This window comes from Nuphar pumila, chromosome 6 (assembly GCF_984573655.1).
Source record: "Nuphar pumila chromosome 6, dmNupPumi1.hap1.1, whole genome shotgun sequence".
NCBI classification, from domain to species: domain Eukaryota; kingdom Viridiplantae; phylum Streptophyta; class Magnoliopsida; order Nymphaeales; family Nymphaeaceae; genus Nuphar; species Nuphar pumila.
Window position 1 is genome coordinate 94,704,469 of NC_143254.1, and position 13,402 is coordinate 94,717,870.

The 13,402-nt window shown below is 37.0% G+C and overlaps 1 protein-coding gene and 2 non-coding genes across 3 annotated transcripts; all 3 read left to right on the forward strand.

Annotated features, from left to right (window-relative positions):
* The first annotated feature begins 1,034 nt into the window (after positions 1 to 1,034).
* Positions 1,035 to 1,231, forward strand: LOC149835239 (U2 spliceosomal RNA). Its single transcript, XR_016432840.1, has one exon. It is a non-coding gene; the product is annotated as a U2 spliceosomal RNA (small nuclear RNA).
* A 2,558-nt stretch (positions 1,232 to 3,789) lies between these two features.
* On the forward strand, positions 3,790 to 3,907 carry LOC149835240 (U5 spliceosomal RNA). The gene has a single exon (XR_016432929.1). It is a non-coding gene; the product is annotated as a U5 spliceosomal RNA (small nuclear RNA).
* A 6,574-nt stretch (positions 3,908 to 10,481) lies between these two features.
* Positions 10,482 to 11,018, forward strand: LOC149835241 (uncharacterized). The gene has a single exon (XM_090009546.1). The coding sequence runs from the start codon at positions 10,482 to 10,484 to the stop codon at positions 11,016 to 11,018; it is 537 nt and encodes a 178-aa protein (XP_089865672.1).
* The last annotated feature ends 2,384 nt before the right edge of the window (positions 11,019 to 13,402 follow it).

Genomic DNA, 13,402 nt, shown 5'->3' on the forward strand with positions numbered 1-13,402 from the left:
ATATAAAAAAATATGTAAACTGCAGTCTTTTCCCATTAATTTGCGGTAAATATCACAACAAAATCATGATATTTTGCTATGTGATAATATCATGATATTTTGAAAGTATTGTGTGATATTTTGACCATTTAAAATGTCCACCAAAATATGGCTACTTTCTCTGCTACATTTTTGAAGTATTAGGAATATTTGTCACTATGGGAAAACCTGATTTTATATGGTGATACCGGATCTTGTATTGAAAAACTGATGGAAACAAGCAATTACGTAAAAACCTATGACATGGATAATATTCAATCTAAGAGTTGAATGGAGGTCAAATAAAAGGTTCAACCCAGTGGTACCACTTAAATCTGAACCCAAACTGACTCAACATTCAGTTTTTTTTTACTCAGAAAAACCACCCCAGGCGCATAGACCTAGCTGTGCTGGGTCAGCCTGCCATGCTTTTGGTCGCTGTCCTGCCAGTGTAAAACTAAGGGCTTACCCTTCGACTCACAGAGTCGCCAAGCTTCGGCTTCCACAGGGGGTGACACCCATGGGGATTTGAACCTAGGCTGCCCGTCAAACGCAACATTGAGCTTTTATTTGAAGATATGTTTTAGAAAACTACATTAGATTTGGGTCGGATGTCCGACCGAATGCAATCCATCCGCACCTCTAACCTCATGAAAATGATGCAACACCTAAAATGAGCCCAAAAGAAAAAAAAAACATATCAAATGCAGCTCCATCTGGCAAGCTAAATAGATCTACAATATGACCATCATCTGATCTTTGCATTTAACTTGAATTGCATACATCATGGTTCCGGGCAAGGGTTACCCATACGGGCTCGTCTATACAGTACATACCTATCATCATCATGTTTTTTGATGATGAGGAATGCTTGACCAAGAGAGGAAAACCATGGGTGGGTGTTTTTGCTCGGTGGTAGAATATGAGACTTCGATTTTAGTCCCATATCGACTAATAGAGCGGAGTGAGAGGTGGTGAAGGGTGTATAAAGTGAGGTTGAGAGGAATGTTGAACTCATACCTTTCTCGGCCTTTTGGCTAAGATCAAGTGTAGTATCTGTTCTTATCAGTTTAATATCTGATATGTGGTCCATGTGACCACACGATATTAAATTAATTTCTTTTGGGGGAAGGTGCCACCACAGTAGCTTGCTACTGGGCCCTTCGAGCGTCGCCCTTGCGTTGCACTACTGCACGGGCCTGGCGCACTCCTACCAATCTCTAATGATAAAATTTTATTAGTTTATCGATTGTGGGGTTTTATTTTCAGTAATGGAAGACGTGAAAACCGGTTCGATTCATGCTGGGTCGTGGATCAGATCTCCACAATTTATTCTATATAAAAACTTTGAAGATGTGTTGGATTGGTATGTGTCTTTTAGGATTGTGATATATAATCCTGTGATGGTTTCAACTCTTAAGGACTTCGATGGGAAAATAAAATTTGAAACTTGGTGGAATAACTTGTTCAACACACTTACTGAAAATATTGACAAAGTCTAAAACACACAAACTCTGATCTGATAAGAATGAATCTGATCCATAGATTGGATCTTGTTGCATGATCTGTATAAGAAATTCAGGCTGGAGGTCCAACCAAACCTGACCCATTCACTACTTGGACTGAAAGGGCTCGGCAAGATCCCCCTTAGCCCAATAAGTCCTGTGCCCAGCTCAAACCCTACAAGAGTCTGGTTGTTTTTTGCGAGGCAGAGGCCGAGGCCGGGTCAGGCCTGTCAAGCCATAACAAGGCTTGGTCAAGCTAGGATGGGGTGACCCGATGTCCACCAAAGAATTCCAAGGATCATGTTCAGCAACACTTGAAACATTTATACCAACAGGCTCCGCTTGTCTGGTAGGAGCAACTAGTGCACCTCACCTTGTGTTGGGACGTTGCAGGTTCAAAACCCAATGGTATAATTGTATAACTGGTAGTGGTCTGCCTAACCACCCAGCTTGCCTTTCAAGAATAAAAATGAAACATTTTATGGTAATTTTCATTAAGCCATGTTACATGCATCATTGCCTTGTGCATATTAGGTAAAAAAACTGTTTACAAAGTTATGGTGAAGGATATAAAACCAAATCTGTTTGCACCTGATCCGTTTTTGATACCTGGTGCAAACAGTTATACGCAATCTATACCCTAACCAACCAAAACCCAAATCCGATATGCACTTAAGCCCATTTTATACACAGTCAGAAATTATCTTATACAATCTGTACCTCAACCCAAACCTGTTTCATTTCTGACAACCCAGTACTGGACAAGTAAAATTCTGTTTACAAAGTTATTGTGAAAGGTATAGAAGCAAACATGTTTCGACCTGACCGTTTTATTGCCTGGTGCAAACAGTTCAAAGCAATCTATACCCCAAATGACTTAAACTGAAACCAGGTATGTACTTGAATCCAAATCCAAATCCAAATCCAGTCCTGGACATTCTGTAACCCGAACCCAATGCACAACATTTATGATAACTTTAATCATAATAAGGATTCATAGAAATATCATAGCACTAATCCAATTGGCTTCCTTTATGATAACTGGATTACTAGCTCTAAAAAGCAAAAAAAAAAGTAATTGCATTAAATTATTGATTTTGATTCTTTCTAAATATGAACCAATATTTACAATATTTTCTTTTTTTAAATGGAAAATTTTATAATAGTGATCTTTAATATGCTTTGCGAATTACAAGTGTTCATAAATATAATAAGGCTTTTTAATGTATAATCTTGTTTTTTTTAAGAGAATGCATTATCTTGTTAAAGGAGCAGCCAACTAAATTAAGAATGAGCTCGTGACAAACACAACCCATTTATACCCTAACCAGTCTATACTTGAATACATTAACCCCTACCGATCTACAATACTCGATCTTGAACCCAAACCCGAAACAAATGACGGCTAACCTGCTTTGTACTTGAACACATACGGTTAACCCAAAACAAATGACGATTAACACATACGGGTCTAATTTTTATACCCAGTTAAAAAATGGGTCTACTTAAGACCTGGCCCATTTGCATCCCAACCCGCTAAAACCCATATGGGTCCACAATTTTCAGCCATACCCACACTGGACGAAAATCAAGCTGGATCGGTTCCAGATGTATTTAGATCCAATTAAAATAGGTTGACGACAGCTGAACTCCAATCCACCCCTTGATTTTTGGATATGGTCCAATAAATAATCGGTCTTGATATTCGTCTTGGCCAACCGTATTTTCAGATCATGCTGGATCGGTACAAGGATCTAATTAAGGCAGTATGTTCCAGTAGGATCCAGTTCCGGGTCCAGATGAAGGTAGCCCTGTTCATGAACTTGGCCTAGTTCCTGTTCGGACCTACTTACACCTTGAGTGTCGGACCTACTTGCGCCCCTATGTAAGGCATCAAGCCCTTGGGCTGCTCACCATGCCCAAACAAGCAGACCTCGAACATGTCAAACTAAAGACTGGGCTGTCCCAGTTTTAGGAGTAAACCTAGAAAGTGGAGCATGACCCGAACCATAGAAGCTCAGTTTCAGGTCCAAACCGAGCTCAACGATAGAGGCTCTGTTCCCGAGACCAATGTGACGCGGCTTAGACGAGCCACAGAGATGGTTGGACTGGAGGAGTTGAAACCGCATACGAGGGAACGTTGTAGTCTGTTCTGTTGGGTGGTTTCAACAAATGAATGTGTTAGTCCCATATCGATCAGCGAGAAATGTTGGTGGCCAAGTCTCTTGTATATAATGGGGTGGCATGCAACCGTTTACAATCACGCAGCCGCGTGGTGAACACAGAGCGAACTATTCTTTCGCCTTTTACTAAAGAATACCGTGTGCTCGCCACTTAAAAACGGCATACGCCTATTTTTGGAGGGCGTTTCCCTCAAGGGAAAACCCTAGCAATGTTCTTGATTTAAATTCTTTGCTTCGATGGGGCTATGGTTTTTTGTCATGTTTTATCGTGTCCAAACTTGTCTAGAGTCTCTATAGGTTTATTGTAAAATCGTTTAATCTTATTTGAATTTTTTACACAAAAATTGATGTTTTCATTTGTTACGGACGACTCTCTTTGTTTGGATATGAAAGACAGGAGGTGAAAACCGATTTGTTATAGGTTGGGTCGTGGATTGGATCTTCATTCTGGATCCCATGACACCTTGGAAGTTGTTGGATTTAATTGGCCCGTAATTCCCCCGTAAGTGCTTTAATTGGCAAATAGTGATTAATCAGCCTCGACCATCCTCATCATTTAGATTCTTTGAAAAATCATGATTAATCACCACAAAAAAAATCGTCATTTACATTTTAAGAATAAAATAATTAGAACTAAAATTATTATAAAAAAAGAGTTCGATAACACAAAACAACAATTTTGAGTCTAAACCCAGTCACGTAAGCTGACCTAAGTTTTGTTTAACTTTCTACCACTAGATGGTATTGAATGCCAAATAATACAAAGTTAATGGCAAAAATCGAAGTTAAAAAACAGTCAATATGATCAAAGCTAGTCCAGAGTTCGATATGTCTATATGATCTAGGCAGAGCCAGATCCTGGGGGTGATTTCTCCCCGTAAATATAAAAAAAAAAAAATCTAGGCATGTGCCCCGTGTCGTATCAGTTGCTCCTCACCCTACATCGGATCATCAGATCAGAGATCGGAGGCTCTCAAAGGCACCCAAGGGTGTTTCATTTGAAGAATCGCATATATGGTTTTGGGTAGGATTTGCAAGCCAAATCTGTTTGGTAAGTGGCAGCTGGGATGGGAGTTTATGGATTTGGTAAATACATGGTCAAACCACCTTGGTGGTGGGTGTGTGGAAACCCGTTGCTGGGATGGGAATTTCTGCATTTGGGAGAAGAAATGAGACTATCTCTCCTTTATATTTGCACCAAGGAATGGATTTGGCAGCTACCAATTTTCCAAATGCATAGACTTCCTCGAACAACCAGAGCCTAAGTATCTTTTTAGTTTGAAACTAGATCTAAGGCAGGATCGGGTAACTTAATGGTGGAAGTACCTTCTTGAAAAAGATTTCTATGTATATAATTTTCAAAAAAGACTTGGGTGTTTCAAATCTGAAAAAAATGAAGATGTTTTTTATTTTTTGAAGATAATTGGAGAAACCTATTTTTTAAGGATTATTAATAAATAAAGAACTTATTTTTTGTCAACAAATTATAAATGTATTTTTAGCTTTTGAATTTTATTTATTGATATATTACATATTCATTTGTTCATTTATGGCCAATCAGGGTATAATTTGCATTTATAAAACTATTTTGAGTTATAAATCACTATATATATATATATTATATTTAAATATATTTTTGATGGAGTTTATAAATTATTAAATTGTATTTGTGTATTATGTGGATCTTGGTAATGGTTTATAGGGTAATTTGTCATTTTTGGCTAATCTTAGTATAATTGGCATTTTTAGTGTTTTTGGCATTTGTGATCTCACATAAAGGATTCATTGTATTTCTTGGGTAGCGGTCTTTACGGACTTTGAAACTCTTCTATCATTTAGGTTTTGATTTATTGTTCTTCACACTATTAAGATAAGATACATTAACTAACCTTTGTAGAAAGCATGTTTAGGCATTAATTGTGTAAGTATGGTGTTGTAGCACTAAATATTTAAATGAATTGCAAATACAAGTTATACGCACATATCGTACTTAGTTGTCGAAATCTAGGGTTCTTATGTATACATAGGTTGCCCGATATGTTTAACTGATTTGAGTGCAGGATATATCAAAAATATGATACTTATGTTAAGTATCAAAACGACTATAAACTAGTGTGCATTGAATCCTTTGTATTATGAAATGTGCATGTTCACGTATGAATGCATAGGACTTATGTTTGTTTACACATACTTCGATGTTCAATTTATGAAATACAATATTCTTTCTGGTGATGATATGATGCGTAGGATAATATTCTTCTGTATGATATGATTTAAATGCCACATGATGTAAAATTATGAATGCGTACGATAAATGTTTAATTTTAATAGTGAACTATAGTTCATAGAACCTTATGGATTAAATGTGTGATCTTATAATTTAGATGCCCTATAAAGTGATGTATGGTGCGATGCAAAGCATTTTGATTGTATACAGGTTTGTGCCCATGTTGGTGGCTATAAACCTTGAGAGTAGTCAATTGTATTGATGAATATATAAAAATAATTTTTACTGGATATGGTACCTATTGAGAAACTGTTCCCACAAGATTCTCTATGAGGGTGCAGATGACCAGATAATCCGGCTAGAGCGGTAAGTCTCTGTGAGGAAGTGTATGGTCCAAGAGCAGGTAGCCCGCAAAGACGATATATTCCTGTGATAAAGTGCATTGTCCAAGACTAAGTAGACCATTCATGTAGGATGGTAACTCCTTGTGAGGTTGTATATTTCCCAGAACAGGTGATCCGACATAGATCTTGTGAATATTTATATAATTAAATAAAATGTTATGATGATTTGTGATGATCTTCTGAGTTGACTGAGATAGACAATTATGAATCTATAGATTTGACTTTTCTTTTGTAGCATAATTATATACTTAACTCAGATGTGAGAGTCAAATCCTTATTGATTTTATATCTTGATATGAGGTTATGATTGTGACGTTTATGTTAGCGTATAAGTGAATGACACATCATGCCTACAAATGACTAGTTTTGACTTATTAAGTGAATGCTACATCACACCCATATAGTTTCATTGTCAATGATAGCATTATGGTTGTCTGAGTGAATATATCACACCTATGTATCATGATTGATGTGAATTATGCATATCTAACTAAATTTGCTAGAAGGTATGTGCGTGTGTTTCATGCTGGAATGGTCAAATATCATTTGACGTATTGTTTATAAGAATTATGAATGCATATAAAAATGATGCAATGATCTGAATATCTTATATATATATATATATATATATATATATGCGATGACCTCTATGACTTGAATGCATATAGATTTTGCTTTATTATGTGAGTTAAGGTTGAATAGAATATTAAGTGATGAAATACTTTTAAATACTTTATGTTTGAATGCTTGAAATGAATCACTCATAGAACATTGTTTCCTTGTCTATCACTTAACGATTCATAAATAATATATCATGTCTTTACCTTTAAATGCTTGATATGTTTTCTTTAAGTTTGAGTTTAGGTTGCTTTATCAGACTTCAGCGAGTCTGACCCCGTTTTATGGGAGACAGGTAATGCAGGTAAAATATGATGCGTAGTTGGAGTGAAACACTGATTGTGTTGCATCCTCGAGGGTCCACTCTTACCTTTCGATCTTGGTAGATACGATCTTTTCGTTTAAAGTAGTTGATCATGTAGAAATTGAACTGTTGTTTTTATACTCTTATTTGAAATTAAATTAAAACTCTTCATATTTCAGTCTTATATTGTACGTGGTTTAAAATGTATATATCCTGTAGATTTTAATTTGATTGTTATCTTTAGTATAATTCCGTCCAATGTTTTAACTATTTTTAAAATTATTTTCGCTTTATAAGATTTGATTTACTTATACTTATAAAAAAAAGGATCTCAAAATTTTAATATTTGAATAATAATTAAAGTTAAAATTTTGGTGGCGTTACACCCACCGTACCAACTCTAGAGCTTGTTGGTGTAAAAAAACTTCAGGTGTCTCTTGCCCACAAGGGAATACATCCAGTTCTCGCCTCGCCAAAAAGGATGCACACCCATAAGTTTCAAACTCGTGATGTCCTTTCAGCTTGGACTTGTTCAAGAGTCACCCCTACCAAATGAGTGGAACCCTCATGAGTGCCTTCTCAACAAAATAAAGAACGATAAGTTTGTCTCTTTGATATGGGGCCTAGGCCGCTAGGGAGTCAGTGTCAGTTCAAATCTTATGGGCGTCACTCTTTGCCCAAGCTAAAGCGTGACAACTCTCTTGGGGGCGAGGGGTAAGCCCTCCCATGGAGTTTTATGTTGCTAAGATAGCGACTGTAAGTATGGCAGGCAAAGTTAATGCAGCTAAGTCTCTGTTCTAAAGGATGGTTTCGAGATGTAAATTTCAAAAAAAGCTTGTGATATAGACAAAATTGTTGGATAGATAAAGATGTCTGTAAAAAAATGGCCCCTTACCAAAAGCCTTTACCCTTAAATTTTTTCATGGTTCATGCCTATATATATATATATATATATATATATATATATATATATATATATATTAGAGAGTGAGAGCATTCTCTTTCAATGGTTAATCTTCAATGTAAACTTTAGAAAAAATTACAAAAATACACCTAACACTTGGCCTATTTACAAACACGTGTTTAACTTTTGAAATATTACAACTGCATGTAAAACTTTTGAGATTTGCTTTTTTTAACTCAGCATGTATTTGTAATATTTCAAAAGATAAGCGTGTTCAAAATAAGCCAAACGTTAGACTTTTTTTTATAATTTTCCTATAATTTATTAGGTCTGTATTTTAGATTTGCTTTCAGTAACCTCTGCCCCCTTTTAGAACAGATCAGGTCCAAGTGACCTTGTACAGAAAACCATTCATGACACCTTGGATGCCCTCCATCAAGAAAATGAACAGAACCCAAAAATGCACTAACTCTTTTTTTTTTATGAATTTTAGCCTTTCATTTTAGTGTACTCCATGTCGTTCATCTATGAAATGAATGACACCAAAAACTTTTGTGTGGACCATCCATATGAAGACCATCTTATTTGATGGGTTTTGGGTACTGTTCTTCATCTTGATGGACAACATCTAAGGTTCCTTGGACGGTTTTCTGTCAAGGGCCCTTTGGACCTGATCTGCTCTCGCCCCTTTTTTATTTCTAAAGTGTATATTTTGGGTGAGTTGTCTTTTCTTCAAGATTTTAACTTTTTTTGATATATACATGCGGAAATCATCGTCGTGATCAGAGACTTAGTTGCATTGGTTTTGCCTGTCGTACTTACTATTGCTGTCCTCTGAGAGTAAAAAACTGTGGGCTTACCAGTCTTTTCTTCAAGCTTCTAGCTTAGTAGGCCATTGTAATAGGAGTAAGTACGTACAATCCTAACAAAATGTTAGGAAGGGTAGTTATGCCATTCTCATCTTAGATGAGAAAATGAGGCAACAAGTGAGGGTATGCCCTATTGCCCTATATTAGCCATAAGGAAAGGTTGTTTGATTTGAACTGTCCTCACTAAATTATCATGTTTCACGTACAAGGTTCTTTCTTTTGTGTGCATAGGATTTTACCTGGGTCGGGTTTACCCGGACCCAATTCGTGCCAAACCCTATAAAATCTAGTATGGTGATAAATAAGAAGGCCTGATTAAGACTCAGGTCTGGACCCGAAAGTCCAATTAATACATGGATCTGGGTATAGTTTGTGCAATTTATAACAGACTTGGGCCCGACCAATCGAGGATTAAGACCCTTAATTTTTTAATGTAAAAATGATAAAAAATAGTATTTTATCAGGTATGGCCTGGGTCTGGTTCATGTAGTTTTTATTGGGTCCAGGTATGGTTTCTCTTACGGTGAGTCTGACGGGTGTGAACACAATATCATACTTGAAAATCGAGGCGAAGTCTGGTTTCACCAGGGTCCAAACCAACCTGATCTGTTGACACTCCTAAGTACAAGGATCCTTGTGAGTTGAGTGAGGTGCCTACAAAGTTTTACGTTGCCAAACAATGACATGACACACACTCTAGCTTAGGGGCGTGAATCATTGTGGGCTTTTTGTAAGCATTATGGAACATCAATTCTGCAATTATTACAAACGGGGGGCTATGCTTGTTTGGCATGACCAGTTAGTGCACTTTACCTTGTGTTGGGACATTTGAAATCCCCTTATGTAGGGACGTTACAAGTGTTGAAGCTTATGGAAAGTTATCCCAAGCATATCGTATGATTTGTTATGAGATTACGATAATCAAGGAAGAGGATATCTTGTAAATCTTACCAAGGATATCATATATTCTATTGTGAGAAATAACGGTAATCAAGGTCGCCATTTGAATATATCGTGAATCAGATGCAGAGATTTAAGGAAATATTTTAAATGTTATTGATGATCTTTATCCAGAATCTGCCATTGTATAAGTATATATATTAGCTTTGTAAACGTATTTTATTCATTCAATACACAGAATTCTTTTCTCTTCCTCTGCATACTTTACATGGTATCAGAGCAGTCAACCTGGGTTTATCTTTAGTGCAGATCAAAATCAAAGCACGTCTGCAAGGCCTTTTGAATTTGTTCATTTTTTTTAACAGGCTCATCTTCTGTGGGATTTGGTCAGCACATCTCCTATTTTCTTGCCTACCGACGCTCTCTGTTGCTCACCAATACTCACCATTTTTTTGGTCTAGCAGAGCAATTTTGTCCCACCTGTTGTCAGAACAGGGTAGTTGCAAGTTTTTTTTATCACCGTATGCTACTGTCACCTGCATCAAGACTATGTCATCATCTGAAGCGCATCATGTCACTGGTAGCATCATGTCAACTGATGCTAACACAAGCAGACCTTACTACCTGCTCCACTCTGATAATCCGGGATATGTATTGGTTTCTAATCTCCTTACAGACGATAACCATGCTTCCTGGACTCGGGCTATGACGATTGCCCTCACTGCCAAAAATAAAATGGCATTTGTTGATGGAAGTCTTCCTGCACCAGATGCATCTTCCCCAAATGCCATGGCATGGGTTAGATGTAATAACATGGTTCTTTCTTGGCTTTTCAATTCTCTCACCAAGGAGGTCACAGATAGTGTTATGTATGCTCAAACGGCAGTTGAAGTTTGTTGTGAACTTCATGAGTGTTTTGCCCAAGTCAGTGGACCTCGTATATTTCAATTGCAAAGGTCCATTGTAACGTTCCATCAAGATAACTTATCAGTTTCTACATATTATACAAAACTGAAAATATATCGGGACAAACTTAATGCTCAACTTGCCTTACCGTCTTGTTCGTGTGGGGCGGGCATTGTCTGATTATAGGCAAAACGAAAAGTTAATTCAATTTCTCATGGGATTGAATGAGTAATATGCGAGAGTTAGAAGCAATATTCTTGTTATGGATCCTCTACCGATAGTTAACAAAGCTTATAATCTTCTTCTTCAAGAAGAGCATCAAAGAGATGTTCGTATCCCCACTTATGGAAGGAAATATTGCTGTGTTTGCTAAAAGAAATATTAGATTTCAAAAAGGTCAGTATGAGAGTAAATTCAAAGGAAAAGAGAGGCCAAAATATGATCATTGTGGAAAAATGAGACACATGAAAGACAAATGCTACAATTTGCATGGGTTACCACCACGCCTTAATAATCAGCTTGCTGCCAATGCATCTCTTACCAATTCATCCACAAAGGAATCCATGCCTGTTGCTCCTCAGTTAACCATGGATCAGTACAACCAACTTTTATCTCTTCTGATGACAGGTAAAGAAAGTTTGATGGTGAACATGACAGGTAATGGTGTCTCATGCTTTTCTTCCTTTTATTCTACTAGTTGGATTTTGGATACTGGAGCAACCAATCATATGTGTTGCTCTTTATCTTTGATGACTAATGTCAAAAAGTATACTGATTTCAAGCCCATTAAACTTCCAAATAGAACGACCACCTCCATATCTCACATTGGTCAAGTCATGTTGTCCCCAAAACTTACTCTTTATAATGTATCGTTTGTTCCATCCTTCAAGTTAAATCTCATATCCGTATCTAAACTCTCTCAATTTTACAATTATAATGTCCTTTTCTCCCCTTCTTCATGCCAAATACAGGACCTGGAGACGAAGGAGATGATTGGATCGGGTAGAGAGTGCATGAGACTTTATATTCTTGATGATGGTGGAAGTATGGTCGTTGCCACCTTAATGAATAAAGATAGATGAACATTTGGCACATGCGTTTGGGTCATGCTTCCGATTTACGTTTAAAATCCTTATTTCAAAATTTTGATTTGATACAAAACAAACAAACTGTATGTGAAATTTGTCCCCTTGCCAAATTCACACGGTTGCCCTTTCCTATTAGTGCAAGTCAATCTCAAGGTCTTTTTGAACTTGTTCATTTTGATATTTGGGGAGATTATAATGTGACATCTTTTACTGGAGCTCATTTTTTTCTAACCGTTGTTGATGATTTTAGCAAAGCAACATGGATTTTTTTAATGAGATATAAATCTCAGACACAAGAAATCTTGAGAAATTTCATTAAAATGGTCAAAATTCAATTTAACAAACGTGTGAAACAAATTTGATCCGACAATGGAGCAGAATTTTTTTCACATGAAATTCAAAATTTCTTGCAAGCAAATGGGATTTTACATCAACACTCTTGCGTCGAGACTCCCCAACAAAATGACATTGTTGAAAGAAAGCACTGGCACTTATTAGAAGTCGCCCGCGCAATTAAATTTCAAGCCAATATGCCAACAAAATTTTGGGGAGAATGTATTCTCACCGCTGCATATTTAATCAATCGAACTCCCACCATTACCTCTTCTAACAACCACATACCACATGAACTTCTTTATGGCATCAAAGGAAAATATGACCATCTCAAGGTTTTTGGTTGTCTTTGTTTTGCGCATTATAGTTCTAAAAATAAATTTGATACTCGTGCAAAGAAATGTGTTTTTGTAGGATATCCTTTTGGACAAAAAGGGTAGAAGGTGTTCGATTTGGAAACAAACACTATTTTTGTTAGCCGGGACATAGTATTTCATGAAACCGTATTTCCCTTTAAGGAAGCACACTTTTTTGAAACATTCTCCAAACAGCTCTCTGAAGTCATTTTACCCAATCCCGTTGCGGACATGTTCCATTCAAACTGTCCTCTTGAAAATGTTTTTCAAAATCAGCATTCATGCCCAATCTCAAGTGACAATAGTCATCCAGATCCTAATTCTAACTTGGATATTCGGCGGCCTGAACGGATCCGATCCAGACCCACTTTTCTATCAGATTATGAATGTTACCAAGCACTTCTTTATGGCCATTCGTCACCTACCTCCAAAACATCTACTTCTCATCCCATGTCCTCTTGTCTAGATTTTTCCAAACTCTCCAATTTCTATCGTGTTTTCTTGGCCTCCATTTCTGCCCATGAAGAACCTAAGGACTATCTTACTGCCATGAGGGATGAAAGTTGGAAGGTTGCCATGGATGCTGAGGTACGGGCCCTTAAAGCAAATAACACATGAACCCTTATGACTTTACCCCCTGGGAAGCATGCTATAGGATCAAAATGGGTCTATAAGATTAAATACAAATCAGATGGGAGTATAGAGCTCTACAAGGCTCGATTAGCGGCGCAAGGTTATACTCAACAAGAAGGATTGGATTATCATGACACATTTTCTCCAGTTGCCA